General features: G+C 30.7%; 1 protein-coding gene across 2 annotated transcripts; it reads right to left on the minus strand.

Moving 5' to 3' along the window:
* Window positions 1-4,335: 4,335 nt before the first annotated feature.
* On the minus strand, window positions 4,336-15,741 carry LOC106779195 (ataxin-2 homolog). 2 transcript variants are annotated; one of them, XM_022776477.1, is made up of 11 exons: window positions 15,309-15,741; window positions 14,442-14,563; window positions 14,199-14,350; window positions 12,516-12,597; window positions 12,393-12,429; window positions 7,225-7,469; window positions 6,511-6,753; window positions 6,251-6,352; window positions 6,065-6,115; window positions 5,746-5,830; window positions 4,336-4,807 (listed from the first exon to the last, which is right to left on the minus strand). In XM_022776477.1, exons 1-11 carry the CDS (start codon window positions 15,487-15,489, stop codon window positions 4,638-4,640), a joined length of 1,470 nt encoding a protein of 489 aa, XP_022632198.1. In that variant the 5' UTR covers window positions 15,490-15,741; the 3' UTR covers window positions 4,336-4,637. The 2 variants fall into 2 exon arrangements, with proteins under 2 accessions (XP_022632198.1, XP_022632197.1); XM_022776476.1 differs by having other exon boundaries at window positions 7,225-7,484.
* Window positions 15,742-16,983: the final 1,242 nt, after the last annotated feature.

Here is a 16,983-nt window from a genome sequence, read left to right on the forward strand (position 1 = left end):
TGTGCATTACAATTTCCAGAATCACATTTGCAACTTTTGTCCAAACATAGCCTAAAGGAGATTGTCACTATGTCTTGATTGGGTTAGAGGGAGCCTTTGGTGATGCATACATATATATATTTATGCACTATTGATATTAGAGTCTTCTCTTTTTAAACCATTGAGTTTTACATTGTTTTTATTTTTCACGTATATCCCAATCTAAAATATGGAAAATGGTAATAATTGTTCCAACACATTTGATTAAGGAATAACAAGTAAAAATGTAATATCCTTTCTTCTATGATTTCTAATGCAACTTGAATAATAATTTTATTTATTGATTCAATTCCTTAATAAGTTTTTTAAAGGAAGTGGTAAGTAAGACTTTTTAAATAACTAAATTGAGCTTTTTGATAAGTATTATACGTGCAACCCATTTAAAAAAGACATTTAAGCAAATAAAAAAAGTCTAATAAATCCAAATCAACCAGTCTGTAAAAATGACGAAAGTCAGATTTGGTGAAGTTAATTTCTACTTTATTCCCTAAATCTTAATATATTTTTAAGGAGTAATTTCAATCTAATTGTTTTGGAAAATAAACTACAACTTCACACAAATAATTGTAACCATGATTTCGTTTGATTCCAGCTTACATCAATAAATCACAGGTGTGAAATGGTGAAATCAATCATTTTATTATTTAATTCCACTTTCCAAAATTATTCTTTCAAGTTTCACATAACTTGTTCTCTATTCGTAATCCGATTTTAGTTTTTTAACCTAAAAAAGTTTGTGTTAAAATTTTAATATAATAAAAATTAACTTTTTTGGTTACAGTTATTCTTTAATTAGAATGAATATTATATATGTAGTTTTTATAACCTACACTTTCATTCAAATCAATACAAATATATTCATTTTTTTTATCTGTTGAAATAGTATAATTTTCAACAATTTCTGTTTTTATTTATTTATTTCTAATGCAAAAAAGAAAAATTAAAAAAAAAAATATTTTTGATATGACTTTTTAAATATATTAATAAGCATATTATCTTAAAATATTAATATTAATACTGTATATTAAAATTAGTATTAGGATTAAATATGTTTTTAGTCTATGTACTATTAAGAGATTTTAGTTTTAATCTCTTTTTTAAAATAAGATTCGTTAAGGTTCCTTGGTGGTTGTTGTTAGAAATTTGAGTAACGCCAATGAAGATGCTGGTGTGGACTGCCATGGAGTCGCGATGGCCGACATTGGATGGAAGATAGAAGGAAGAGACGAGGGTAAAAACTGAGAAACACTGGTGTTAGTCTACCGTTAATTATGTTAATTTTGGAAGACTAAAATCAAAATTTCACTAAAACCAAAAGAAACTAAAAACATATTTAACTTTTAATATTATTACATAAACAAGACAATTAAATTTAAACTTTTCAATGTCTCACTAAATATTTTTTTTATTCATTAAGTAGTTTAATCTGAAATATCAACAACTAATTAAATAAATAATCTGAAATCGGACCTAAATTCAATGTGAGTAAATCCATAAATCTGAATAAGTCTTTATATATTTTTTTTGTTACAAATTTTCAATGTTTTATTCTTCCTTAGATCCCTCCTCAACTCGAATTAATAAACTGCTAGGACATATTTTTGTATATTTTATTTTTAATCAGTATGTTTTAGAGTCAATGGCTTGTGATTTATGGTATGGATAATAATATTTAGAAAACATTTTTTTAATAACATTTGAACATTGATTACATGTCATCATGTGATTGGTATGGATAATAATATTTAACCATTTTTTTCACTGTTGCTTCCTTTTGCTGGCAAGGTTACTGAAAGAGTTTCCATGTCAGAAATTTTTTATCTTACCGTTCGAATTTTTTTTTTCTAGTTACCCATGTTCGGTTCAATAAATATTTTAAGGATATATTTGTTGTCACGATAAAATAATATATAATTAAATCTCAATAATTTTATTGTATTTTATATAATTTTTAATATTATATATATTAAATTTGATTGGTTTGATTAATATTATTTTTATATTTTTTTTTATTAATATTAATTACAAAATATATGATAGCTTTTTATTATCTTTTATTTTATAAATTGAATTTTTGAAGGTTTAGAAATGTTATAAATATATATTGTTGTTTTAAGGAATGACATATTTTCCCATACTTATTCATAGATTTATTTAGATCTAACCTCTCTTCTTTTCTCGTGTTCCGGTTTCAATAAGAACATTAATGAATGTAATTTATATTTATTTTTTTTGGTGTCATTGATTTATTTAATTCATATATTTTCTTTTACTTGAATTATCTTAACTTTTTTTATTTAAGTTGTGTTCTCTTACAAGAAAGGATTCGAAGAAGATGAAAAAGATAAATTTGGATAGATTTAAAGGTGAAGTTTGGGTTATTTTTATAAGATATTTGAAGGCTAGAATGAATTTGAGAATAGAGATTATAAAAGTTTGGAAAGAATTTGAGTGAAGTGATAGATTAATTTTTTTAATAAATTAAAAAAAAATAAGATTATCAGATTGTCCTTGATATTAAAAATAATATAAAATGATATTTAGGTAAATTAGAATTATTTTATAATTTTCTTTTAATGAATAAGTTTTTCTATGAAAAAGTATTAATTGAAATATATAAATAATACAATATATTTTTGGTTTTAAAAAAAAAAATTTTGATTTCCAATATTAAAACATAAAATAATTAAAGATTTATTATCACACACAAAATATGAAGCCACAATCATAATTCTCTATATCAAATCAAAAGCAGATATTGAGATGTAGAGGAATGAAACTTCTTTTCAATTTGTTTGGATTTTGATTGACATGTAGAGGAATGAAATGAAGAGGATAGAAATTGAGATGAATTAGAGTGGATTTTTAAAGTTGTTTGGATTGATGCAATTACGAAGGAATGAGAGGAAATGATTTCTTTTATAATTATTTGGTTAAATTGAAAATTAAATGAATATAAAATATTCAGTTATAGCCAGAATATGTTTTTGCACATTATGTATTAGAAAATTCTGCTACACTATTATGATATAAAAATTAGTTTTAATATACATGTTTAGCTAATTTTCATCTCTACCTGTGTTACTGATTTTTATTTCACAGATAAATGGCTAAAGAAATTATTAAAGATAATTTGGTAAGTATGTTGAAAGGTATGGAGAATTTATTGAATATAGCTCATGAAGATACTGCAGTGCCAAAGTCTAAAAATTCAATTGGCAACAATGACACAAGAACATAGCAAAACATGAAATACCAATGATAGATATTATACGTACAACCCATTTTACAAGGCGTTTCTACAAATAAAAAAAATTAATATATTATATTAGGTTAGCACATTTAATCAAAATAATTTATATCTTATATATTTGATCAGCACATTTTAGATGCTTTCTCCGGATTTAATCTTTAGTAAAAAAATATCTAATATTTATATATATTTGAAATCAGTGTCAAATTATTCAAATATTCAAGTGACATTTTGAGTTCTTATAAGAAGATTTTCCAGTTAGGACAATAAAACTCCATACTTTCTTAAACTATGGAACAAGGTTATAAAAAAAGTAGTCTTTTTTTCTTGCATTTCCACAATTTCTTCACACACCCCCTAATTTTGAAAATGATCATTTACTCTTCATGAAAGTGACTTTTAGATAACTTGTTTTAAAAATTTATCGGAACAAGCTTTCCGAAATTTCTGAAATATGATTTTTGAAACAAAACTTTCAAAATAAGATTTTTAGAATAAGATATTCAGAACGTATATAATACTTTTCAGAACAAATTTTTAGAAATATATGAAACATGTTTTGAAAAAAAAAAGAAATTGAGAACAAACTTTTTTTTCACTGGTCCTCTGATTTTTTTCTACAATGTTTCATGTATTTCTACTGTTATTTATTTGAATGTCTTTATATGCTCAATAATTTTTGATCCAGTTCTATTGAGTTGAGGAATAACAAGCTTACATTATATTCCATAATATATTGCATTCAGAAATACAATTGTAATAATGTTTTTATTAAAACTGAAAAACGAAATTCACAAATACTTTCTGAATTAATTTTAAAATAATTTCAGTTTCGTTTCTATTGAACACAATTAATTTAATTAAATGTATATAAAAATAAAAACCAAAGGCTCAGAATGTCCCCAAAAACTCTTGGTTTATTTAATTTTTAAATTTTGTTACATTCAATGTTTAATGTTTGTAACGAACTCTTTCAAGATTAGTTAGTCAGATAAATAAATAAGAAATAGAGATTTGCATTCAATATGCTTAATTTTATAATGAATTCTTCAAGATCAATTGCCAAACATATAAAATCAACCTTTAAAGGATGAAATATTCCCCAATTCCAATGATAGAATTGAACCTTGAGGACTTCCAAAACTTCTCAAACGTATACTGCTTAAATATCAGGTAATTGTCCAGCTGAAAGTCACTGTACACTCAGTTCTTACAAATAAGAGAGGGCAAAATTTTTATAGCATAATAATAATCTATTAGGGAAAAACAAAGAAAAAGAAAAAGGAAAATGAGCCTTGAATCATTGAAAGGGATATTAACAGCAGAAATGTGAATGAAAATTTCATTAAAATTTAGTACCATAGAAGCCATTTGGTCCTGGGACTGAAATAGGTCGTGTGATAGGAAAGCCAGGTTGCAGAAGTGGAATGTGGCTTTGAAGTGCAAAGGGCTGATGTCCACTGGTTAGGACAGGAGGGGGCACACAAACTGGCATTGCTGGACCAATTGTCCCTCCTGCTTTTGCAAAACAGAACCATTATCATCCTTCTGTCTAAATTCTTCAATTTCAATGCCAATATCAAAGGAAACTATTCACTGGTTTGGAAATTTGTTTTCATAAACGCTTACAAGAGAAGAAAATAAATGAATTTTGCTTCTCCTACAAAATATAAATTCAGTTTATGCACTCTAGTTTTTGGAAGAGTTAAATTGATTTTAATTTATCAGAGAAACTCAATTCATTAAATCTTAATCTTACGTTCTTTTCTTATGAGTTTATAATAGGTGTTTATAGAGAGATTTATACAAACATGACTATATACAGTTCTAGCATAAGCTTAGTTTCATTTACTACTATGGTGTGAAAAAGGAAAATGTTAAGGAGTTTCCTAGAACACTTGTTAAAGATTCAAAAAATGGAAAGTACCAACTTTCCAATATATTAAATGTTGTACTATCCTTTCGGGATAATGATATTTATACAACATTTTTTTGACAACATTTAAACATCATCTACGTGTCATTCTGTGATTGGTCCATTATGTTGTTTATGATAATTATTATTGATTGTGGAGTAATTTTGGACCAATCACAGAATGACACGTAGATGATAGTTAAATGTTGTCAAAAAAATATTGTCTAAGTATCATTATCCTTTCATTAAATGTTTTTGTAAGTATACATAATAAGTTCCCTTTTAGAACCTCATTAGTAAAAATCAACAGAAAAGTTAAGATATTATTGAGTTCATGTCAAAATGTGTAGTTATTCATTCACCGTGTAACTAACGAGTTTATTAAGATGACACAAATAACAATGATAAGTTTGGATCTTTGACCGCATATCTCTACAAGCATAGCTATGAAAGTAATCCTTGACAAGGGCTGGTTATGGACATAACAACTAGATAATGCAATAAACAACCTTTTATTTTTATAAAATTAATATTTTACCTTGCTGCTTTGGAAATGGTACATGATGATTCAACAAAGGGCGAGCCGAGACTGGTGCAATGGTCGGTGTTCCATGAATTAAATCCTTCAATCATAAGTAAACGTGTAAAATGACTAAGCTAATGATGGTCAAAACTGCAATAAACATTTCTAAAGGAAAAAAAAAAAAAATCTACAATTTGATCTGATCGACCATGTAAATATTAAATCCTCAGTGTTTTTTAACATCTTCTATGTAATTAATTTATTCCAATTTTGGGTCAACTTTCTTTAACTTGGACAAATTGAATTCCAAAAGTTACAGAGCAAGCTATCTTACGTGGGAAAGTGACTGAACATATACTAACTGGGGGGAACGTCCAATCATTACCTGCATTCAGAAAAAGGTAAACATATGGTTGATTCTTCAGCATATAAATACTGATTATCTTCTAAACCAATTATAAGAATTTACATAAGAAAACTCAAATTAGATACATGGAATATAAGATCTTTTCGTACTTACAGCAGGAGAGCTTGGTTGCATATAAGCAGGTTCAGACAAAACAGGAGTGTAATGTGTAGGATACCGGAGGGGTTGGTTTCTATGCGGCACATGTCCAATAATCTGTTGTTAAAGAAATTGTCAAATTAACTAGAATGTGTACTGAATAATATATAGTTTTAGATTATTACTGCATTTATGACATTTGCAATCGAATAGACATGCCCATTCAGGCACAGTGCAGATGAGATAAAATATCAGAAAATTTTATTTATACATACAGGTTGTGAAAACTGAGAGCCACTTCCAGCATTTCCCACTGGCAAATTACTATATTGTGCAACCTTTACAGGCACTGAAGGCCGAGAAGCAAAAGTGTTGAATCCAGCTTCTGGTTGAATACTACCAACAGGTACCACAGGAGAGCTATTTTGTACGTATAACAAATTTGCCACAGAAGCTGATGATATAGGATTCACAAAAGATGGAGAGAAGGTTTTGGCGGATGGATTGAGCTTAAATTCCTAAATGATTGTCAAGAAAAAAACAAGTTAAAAGCATAGCAACACCGACTGAAAGAAATTACTCATTATCTTAAACTTGGCACTAGCAATCCTATTACGCTGTTTGCAAAAGAAACTATACTGAAAATTTGAATCAATATACTCTAAGGATTTTAAAATGGTGGATGCATTAGCTAAGGATCAAACCATGAAAAAATAATGGATCACTAATCAAAATGTTTAGAAATAATGTAACTAGCAGAGGACTTGAGAGATGAATTATATGATTTGTGGAAAGTCCGATGGATGATCCATGTCAACAGATAAGATTCCAAAATGAAACCCCACTTAAAATAGATTCATCTAATAAGAAAGAAAAATGCATTTGATATGATTTACAGTGATGTATAAATCCCCAACCAACATCTTTTTCTTTTTATCCGGAGCTGTTTGCCCAAAGCTTTTAATGTTAAGTTAAACTGATTTATTTACCTTAGCATTTCTGGTATAATCTGTACTCCTTGGAACAGATATTTCAATAGGCTCAGCTGGATGTGACTCTGTGATGAGATCCGCACCTTGGGTTGAATTTGTAGAGATAGACTCTGGTGAAACAGACCTTTCACCAAACCAATCATTGGCTTTAACAGATGCAGGAGCACTGCAGCAGAATAATCCGCCATTAGAAGGATTTGATGTCCTATCTGCGCCTCCATGCTCAACAGCTACCTGTTGGCCTATACATGTATCAGCTGTAATGTAAGTACAAGAGAATTGAATAAGTAAACTGTTAGGTTCCTAAATAGTGAATCTAACCAAAACTCTCTCAATAGCACACANAACAACCAAAGATGAAAGAAAGAACTGTATTATTGCTGAAGAATGGATAGTCACTGTACAAAGCATGGATAGTCCAAAATTATATTTCTAGAGCCGCATATAAGTATACCCCAACCATTCGCAACTGCAATAAGTTGTTCTCTATTTCTCTTACCATGAGTCGAAATACACAGGAAAAGGTGTCATATGATCAGCTCCTCCTGAATCAAGGATCCAAATACCTTGGGACACATGACCAACAATATTGAGACAAATCTTACCTTTCATGGACAAACTACATGATCCAGAGGGCTTACTCATTTCAAGCGCTCGAGTTCCTCCTTATAAGCTTTCATATCAAGATCAGGTGATGGTGAAGGACTAGATACATTGGTGCTTCCTGTTTTGAGGTAGTATGATTTACCCATCTTTTAGTAGACCCTTTTGTTGGAATCATTATCTATAGGTGTTATCATTTAGGCTAGTCTGCAGAAGTCTAATGGTTTTTTTACCTAGTTCTGTTCCTAGTAGTCTAGGACAGTCTCTTGACCTTCTATCTCCCTATTGTATCATCTCTTTGTTATTATAAATAGCAGAACATGAGAGGGATAATTAAGCCCTCAAGATTATATTTTTATCAGTTTTAATCTCAAGTCCTTTGTTGTTTCCCATGCGCTCAAGAACATTCTTTCTTCCATGGAGTTTGAAGCATGTTTCCTTGGTGTGTCCAAATCTTTTACAGTATGAACAATAGTCCCCACGAGTACCTTTTTCAAACGACTTTCCTCCAGCATTTGTTCCTTTTTAGTTGTCATAGAAGAGCCTGTCTTGGAGGTCCTCCCATCAAGCATGACTGTTCTCCGAATATGTTCTCCGAATATCTTCTCCTTTTACCATAAAAAAACTTCTGATAGGGATGGTAATTTTTCTCTTCCTAAGATTTGTACCCAGATTGTGGGTTGTACTCATGATTCAGACCATGGAGAAATTTAAAGATTCTTCCTTTTTCCATGACTTCAACAAGTGCGACAACATTTGTTTACACATCTTTATTGTTTGGTACTAATCTAATTGAATCCAAAGTCCATTCAGGATTTCGTGATATTCTGATACGGAAAGGGAGCCTTGTTTTATATTAAATATCCTGCTTTGAATGTCATAAAGCATGCAGCAAAATCCTTTTTTAATGAAAAAGTATTTTGTAAATCATCCCATATTTCTTTGGTAGAAGAATGAAACATATAATGTCTACATACCTCAGGAATCATGGATTGCCACATCCAAGTCATAATTAGTGAATCTTCATTGTCCCAAATTGGAAAATGAGTGTCATTTGGCCGAGTCGTCCTCCATCTATGTGACCTAGTCTTGAACGTCCTTTGAGAATCCTTCGAATATATTGGCTCCATTGTAGGAAATTTCAACCATCCAACCAATAGGCACCCACCATATTAGGTAGACCATTAGGACCCAAAAGAATAATTTTTACTTCAAACATCACGTAGAATGCAATCAAGTGTCGCTGGTGACCTTATTCGAGACGATGACTATGTGTGGATTACACCGGAAAAAGGAGAAAAACTTAAGACTCAGATCTACTTAAATCTGGGTCAAACGGGACGTCACCGACTCATGGAATGGACTCAGGAGGCTCCAGCGACCCTATCTATGATGGCAGAGACGAGTGGGTCTCGCCAAACCTAGGCATGTGGGCTACACGCGTCGGCGACAGTGGCGACGTGTGGCGGCTTCTTTCCCGGAGTGATTTCTGGTGTTGTAATCATTGGAGATGGATGCACCTTTTTTACCTATCAACGACCCCAATCGGCTACAGCGACAACCGCGCTGGTCAGACAACGACAGCAGTGGCTACTGTTGCAACGGAAAAGGATCTCCCAAGATCGGGAGTTCTAATACAAACTTGAAAAAAGAGAATGATTTTATTATTTTCATTCATGGTAATTACATTCTCCTTACCTCTATTTGTAGAGGTCTAATCTTCTAGACAGGGAAATAAGGAAACAAAAATAATCAAGAAGATCATACACATGATTTCTCTAATTAGGAAGATTCTATAGATATTTTCTCTAACCGAGAAGATTCTATAGATATTTCCTCTAATTACAACAATAAGGTTGAGGCTCATGCTACCAACATTGCAGCCCAAATAAATAGGGCACCAAGAGGCCTTCACATTTGAGTGACTACATCTAGAATGTTCTCATAGCATCAGACTCGCACTAATTTGTTACAACTGTGATGCAGTTGCAATCATTCCTTTTGTTATATTCCTTTTTAGTTGCTACAAGTGCAAAGAGTCAATGCTTGTATTGTACAGAACCTATATATTTTTAGCCCGTGATAGCACCGTCTATCGTCGCCACCCTTGCCGGAGTTCCAGTTTCGACTGGCGACCACACGGTTTTAATTTTCTCGGTCAGGCGACTACCATGTTATTAACAACACCTTCATCGAAGCTCCTACACACTCTCGACGCCTTTCGAAATTGTGGATCTACTCCCTTTTTGCCATGCATTGTGACATATCCTGTCTCCTCTCAGGCTGTGGTTCAAAGTATCGAGGTCGCCTTTTATTCCTTTTTCAGGTGTCATGATTGGAGAATCTTAGATTTTTAGGGTTTCTCTTTTCTATCATGGCTTCTTCCACTATTGTCTCTCCTGACCTCTCTTCTATCACCAGTGTACCTGACTCGTCCATATATACTTTTTCTCCAATGACAAAGATGGTTTTTGTTAGTTTATTTATAGCCATGGTGGCTCTTCAACAATGAACTCTTTATCGATTGGAGTTCCTTAATGACGATTTGCATGAAGAGATTTATATGAAACAACCTTCCGAATTTGTTGCTTAGGGGAGTCTTTTGAGTTGGTATGTCGTATTCTATGTCATCTTCACAAATCACTAATGATTTGGGACCACTCGAGTGCAGAAGTAGATATTTACATTAAGTTTTTATTGATTATATTTGTAACAAACTTGGTATATATGTTTGTATGTACTAGCTTTAGGGAAAGTATTAGGTATATTAGATTATTAAATAGATATCTGTTGAGATCTTAAAACAGAGAAATATATTTCTTAAGGGCTTAATAGACCCTTCTCATGTTCTGATATATATATATATATATATATATATATATATATATATATATATATATATATATATATATATATATATATATATATATATATATAGATAAAGAGATGATACAATAGGGAGATGGAAGGTGAAGAGATTATCCTAGACTGCTAGGAACAATCATTATAGATAACCCATCACACTACTCCCTACTTTAATCTTACTGACAACCCTAACATAGGTAGACTTAGTAATTATTCTACCATTAAGATACACATAGCTCACACACAACTCACATACACTAACCAATAATTCTAACAATATCTTTATCTTTTATCTTTAGTTATTTTGTTATTATTCCTTATTTTTATTTTGGGCTTTGCCTTGGGATTAATCTCTCTTATGTTGAATATACACATAGGGTGCTCTATATATAATAAAAGAAATATGGACTAACTCCAAAATACAAATAAGAAATAATAACAAACAAATTAAAGATAATGATAAAGATACCTATATAAGATATTTAATAATATAATATATCTAACATTACCCCTCAAGCTAGTACATACAACAATATATATCAAGCTTGTTACAAATATAATCAATAAAGATTTAATGAAAATATCTGCTTTTGCACTCAAGTGATACTAAATTATTAATGATATGCAAAGACGACATAGAAGATGACATACCAACCCAAGAGACTCTACAAACCTCACCTTACAATCCACTTCTTAACATTGTATCAAAAGCATAGGTTAGAGCCTATCCTAATTTGTGTATATTGGGCATATCATTCCAATCGCTATCAAACCACCCATTAATGTCTAGTCTCACGCACGAGATGTATATACCTCGACGTGAGAAAAGTGTGTTGAAAGTCCCACATTGACTAAATATAAGACTAAAATATATATTTGGGTGCAAACCTCACCTAACTAATCAGTTTTGTGGGTTGACTTAGATTTAAAATCCACTTCTTAACATTATGTAATCAGAGCTTTACATATGCAAAGATAGCAAAAGATGCCAATGCACAAAAAAGTTCGAATTAAGAACAAAGGTGGCTTTTTCAGAAGCAGGTATTCATAAGGTTGAGGCCCATGCTATCAACATTGCAGCCCAAAAAAATAGGGCACCAGGAGGCCTTCACATTTGAGTAACTACCTCTAGAATGTTTCACAGGATAACACTAATTTGTTACAACTGTGATGAAGTTGCAATAATTCCTTTTTCTATATTCCTTTTTAGTTGCTACATGTGCAGAGAGTCAATGCTTGTATTGTACTGAACCTATATAGTCTAAAATGACTGAATGAAAAAGGCATGGAAGAATCAATCTATTAGAATTCATTTTGTTGGTTGTAACTCTAAATCCTTCCTCTAAGCCCACAAATAAATCTTTATATCATGGTCAAGGTTTCAATTTGCAATTGCCGTGTGGTTTTGTCACAATTCTTGACACTGAGGAAAATTGTGGGCAAATGCAGCCAGAATTACAGTTGCAATGTGTCTGCACTAAGCCCAAAATTTTGAAGTTGGGTGAAATCCCATAATTGGAATTCCATTTAAAACAATAATCAGGATAACAAATTTGGTTATGTGCACATCATTTTACATGCAAAATTAGCTAAAGTGCACAACACTAATATCCAGAATCATTATACTTATGCCATCTCAGTATACACTGACTAAGGATAATTTTGCATACAGTAGATTTTGGAGAAATCTAACTCACTTTCATGCCTTGAATTGGGACTTTGAATCTTTTCATCCTGCGGAATATCAAAGCTTTAGAAATAAAAAATTAAAACCATCAAAATTTATGGAAATCCTGCTCAATATGCATTTGTCTACATACATTTTTTTCATTAAAAGCCTCAGAATTCTGTATGTGGTCATGGGCTTTCCCTTCTGAGTTTGACCTTTCATCTCCGACTTGTCTGTAAAATAAAAATTGGCAAAAACACAATGAAATAAAATAATTGCATAAATTTGTAATTTTACAATACCTTTTCTAGCAAATCCAAATTCTCTAGTTAAAAAAATCAGAATCCATTAGGGGCAAGAAAATAATTTTACTCCAGAAAGAAAAATCTTAACAGTTACATGATATATTTATATAAAACAAATACAATTGCAAAAATGTATATTAGCCTATCATAGTTTAAGTTTTTATCATTGAAAGTAGAGTTATCCCCACTCTGTCATAATTTAAGTTTTTAGCTCTGAAAAAGTAGAGTTATCCCCATATTTATGTAACTAAAAGTCCATTTTCTTTTCTTTGTTCTCCTTAAAAGGGACTCAGTTGCAGGGGACATTAAAGAGCATGAAAGGATGGACTCTAGAACATTACTGAAATAAGTCAAGCAAAATGATATTCACAAAAATGTATATCTAGGTTTTGCAAATAAGGACTACTTCAATGTCCATTTCCAAATGAAAACAACAAAGCATAATGCTCCAAATAGGTATACAATGTGGACATGCCATTGACCTATGTAAGATTATAAATTTAGTTTCTACTAAGAAGGGTTTCACACGCAGTAAACTATTGATTCAAGCATGAAGTGTTTTTATGTTAGTGTAGTTTCCTTTGATCTTATCATGAAATACATTATTTAGAGATCTTTCTTCGGAAACAAAAATGGATGACCAACTTAATGTCTCTCCTTCTCACGAAAGTGAAATTTGAAACACGACACATTTCCTATTGTGCTCAATAATTTTAACTCACATATCATGATAAAATATATCTCAATACCATTTTGTAGCACCTCAACTACTAGTTAACAAGGTAGCTTTAACATGTCCAAATCAAAGGGCTAGGAAGCGTAAGACCCCACTACAGGTATGCAAATCTTGATCATGTTATGTATGTAAGGCCAAAGTTGATGAACAACACATATAATCCTGTTGGACACAAGTCACGCCACCTGACACCTGTATTCCTTTTGTAGCCTTTTCCTATATTACTGTTTTTCTAAGATAAGTTGTGAATCCTAAGCTTTCATAATAAAAAATTTAACCAGAACTTTAAATGGGAAAAGCTTCATGATCAACATTTTCATAATGAAGAGGTTACTCGAGGAGAACAAATTTACACAAGAGCCAAAGGAGAAAAAGAAAAATTGATGTTGAACAAAAATTATAGTTATACATATTTTGCTCGATAAATAAGAACATGGATCCTTGAGCAACCAGAAAATTGAAGTTGTGAGAGCATTTAAACACATTAACTTCAGTATCAGCCAATGGAAATTAGCAAATGGCAGGAAAGCACCCACTTATTCAAACGGCAACTTTTGTAGAGAAGACTACTCAACAATGGCATGTCAGGATGTGTGTATAGGGTGTTTGAGGGGACATTTTTGGACATAGAAAAAGTGTAAAACAAAAGATAAGAAGGCAATAAGCAAACAAAGAACATAAAATGAATGCTTCCATAGGATGTCGGTTATAAAACAGTAAAAACTAACTCAAGTATGAATAAAACATATCTCTCCATGCATGTGAACAAATTTGATTGGAGATACCATAGTACCTTGATTGATTAACTTGTTTTGCATCCATTAAGGGCTTTGTATGATTCTCTACCTCACACGTTAGACTCTCAGAAGATACATTATGTGCATCTGCGTCTTCATCATCACCGGTTATGTTTTCACCAACACCATCTGCAGGAAGCATTACTTCCTATGCACAAAGCAATACGTACATTAGTCAATTACACTCCAGTTCGATGTGTTTGAATGCATATGTGGATACATTGCAAGTCGTGCCTTACCTTAGCAACAACTTGCACAAGATCACTGGACACAATCACCAATGTATCCACAAAGCCCTCAATTCCAACATTGGTGTTGCCTTTTCCCTTCTTGGTCATCCTTGCTTTCTTTAAAACAATACCTGATTATGGCATAAAGCAAAGGAATACTGAGTTTTAGTACTGTGAAAGATGTTCACTAAAACTCAAATGAGGCTTTATGCCAAAACTTCATAATTAAAACATTAAAAAAACATCTGACTTTGCTGATAACCCATTTTAATCTGTCTATATAATCGTAAACAAGATGATTTAATGCTCTTCTTACCCCCAACAGCTAATTAAACTTCTCATGTAGACGAGTTCACTCAGTAATCCTAGATCCAATACTAAAACAGCAGTTATATTATTCATTTAGTCTCAGCAGTTATCTCATATTACATTTCAGTTCTTATATTGGAAAGGAACAAGTTTTAATTTTGTAAAAACTTTTATTTTGTAGAGAATGATTACAACCAGAAAAGTTTTTATAACGGTTTTATATCAATAGATTTATATCAATTACTATTGATGGCAACAAAATTTAACTTTTATGCATCATAAGGACTGCCGATTTCTCATCAGGGACTGAAACTTAAAGTCTAAAGCAAATAAATGAATAGTTTAACCTTAGAAGAAATAAATTCGATGACAGAATTTATTCCATATCAATTCCTCATATTTTCTAGGCTAAGAACAAAATAATTGAAGCTAAAAACAATCCAGAATTTCAGGATCTATGATTAATGCTTCAGCAGAAAGAAATGAAAGACAAAGAAAGGCAGTCCAGATGAAAAGCCCAGAAATGGAAGTGTGAAGAAAGGAAAGAGATAGGAAGAAGAAGTGAACCATAATCGGAATGAGCAGAAGCAGTGTGGAAGATTCCAGAATACACAGAACCATCCTTGACATGAACATCTACTGGGAGACCTACGATGAACATGGTGGTAAAAAGTAAGGGCTCGCTCAGCGAATCAAAAGAAGGTGAAGAATGATTATCTGCGAAGAAGTCCCTGTTTCTGCAACCCATTTCCGATTTCTTCTCTTCTCTCCCGCACTCTCTAGAATCTTCTGCTCTTCTGTGTTGCAATTGGATGAAGAGATCTGGCAATTGCGAAAAATGAGTTTGGTTACGAACAAGCACGATGCACACACGTTGTTGTTCTTGTTGTGGTTCCTTATATTATTCATATCATGGTCTCCTTGTCACTTTTCTCTAACCTAAAACTAAGTATCAGGATTATGGTACACTTCGACAACATTGTCACTGTTTGTTTTCTACAGTAATTCCACCATTCTTCCATCGATTTATTATATATATATATTTTAAAAAATAAAATATATTTTATATTGGTCTTATATTTTGTGTTTTTATTTGTGCTGTGAAGTTTTCATGATCAATTGTTTTCTTCTTTGAGGTTTCTGTTCACGTGTGTGAGCTTTTATAATGGTTAAAAAATTTAAATATATTACTGGGATATATAAACTTAAATTTATCAACTTGTAATTTGTTATTTAGATAAAGTATTTTAATTTCTATCATAACATTTTTTGCCTCTTTAATTTTTTTTTCTTTTCTTCTTCAACAATTTTTTTTTCTATCTGGGATCTAATTTTTTTCTTTGATATTCATTTCTTTCTAATAATCTGATTATGCTATTTAGTAATTGAAAAGTTGAATATTATTCCTAATTAATTAGATTTTTAAATTTTTTTTCCTCTAAATATTATGTATTTTCTTCTTCTTTTTTATTTTGTCATCAATTTGTATTATTTGAGAAGTAATCCTTTTAATTTGATTAAGCTCGTACCAAAATTTGGTTATATATAGATACTTTATTTTATATTTATGAATCTTGAGTAGTTTTCTTCCTAGAGCCGGAAATTTATTTGGAATAAAAAATTTCATGTAAAGAAAATTTTATAATTTTTTTTTTATCTTAAGTAGGTTCAAATTTTTGAAAATTGAATTTATGTAGTTTTTTTTGTTTATATTTTGTAAAGAAAATTTCTTGTGACAAGTTAACATCATGTCACATTATACTAGTGTGTTGTGATAGAGTTACGTATTATTGTTACGAATGTTATTCTCTTATTATTAATTTGTTTCATGCATTTGTTTGAATTCATTTTATTCATAATTTTCGTAAAAACGAAGTAATTTTGTTTTTTTCAAATTAAAACTAAAGTTAATTTTTATATAAATTTATACTAATATTTTTATTAAAAAAATTAATATATTTATTAAATATCTTTGAAATTATTTTTAAACTAATTCTATTTAAAAGTATTTTTAATAAAGGTGATTGTGTGTAAAATTCCAATTTATCCTAATATTTTAAAAGCATATTGTTTAAGGAAACAAGTTGTTAATCAAAGACCAAATAAAATTTGATTCAAAAACTTTTCAAAATTGACCTTGTCTAATAGTTGAAACACAAGTCTAAAAATATAACATCTAATGGTCTTGTTGTCTAATACACCACAGTATATCATTTATAGGAAAATAAGAACTCTAAACCAA

Source organism: Vigna radiata, unplaced genomic scaffold (genome assembly GCF_000741045.1).
Source record: "Vigna radiata var. radiata cultivar VC1973A unplaced genomic scaffold, Vradiata_ver6 scaffold_351, whole genome shotgun sequence".
Lineage (NCBI taxonomy): Eukaryota > Viridiplantae > Streptophyta > Magnoliopsida > Fabales > Fabaceae > Vigna > Vigna radiata.

Coding starts and splice junctions, on each gene's coding strand:
- LOC106779195 (XM_022776476.1), bottom strand. CDS start 15,489: ATGGGTTGCAGAAACAGGGACTTCTTCGCAGATAATCATTCTTCACCT. Junction 6,116..6,250: donor TGCAACCAAGCTCTCCTGCT/GTAAGTACGAAA, acceptor TTCTGAATGCAG/GTAATGATTGGACGTTCCCC. Junction 4,808..5,745: donor ACCATTTCCAAAGCAGCAAG/GTAAAATATTAA, acceptor TTGCAAAAGCAG/GAGGGACAATTGGTCCAGCA.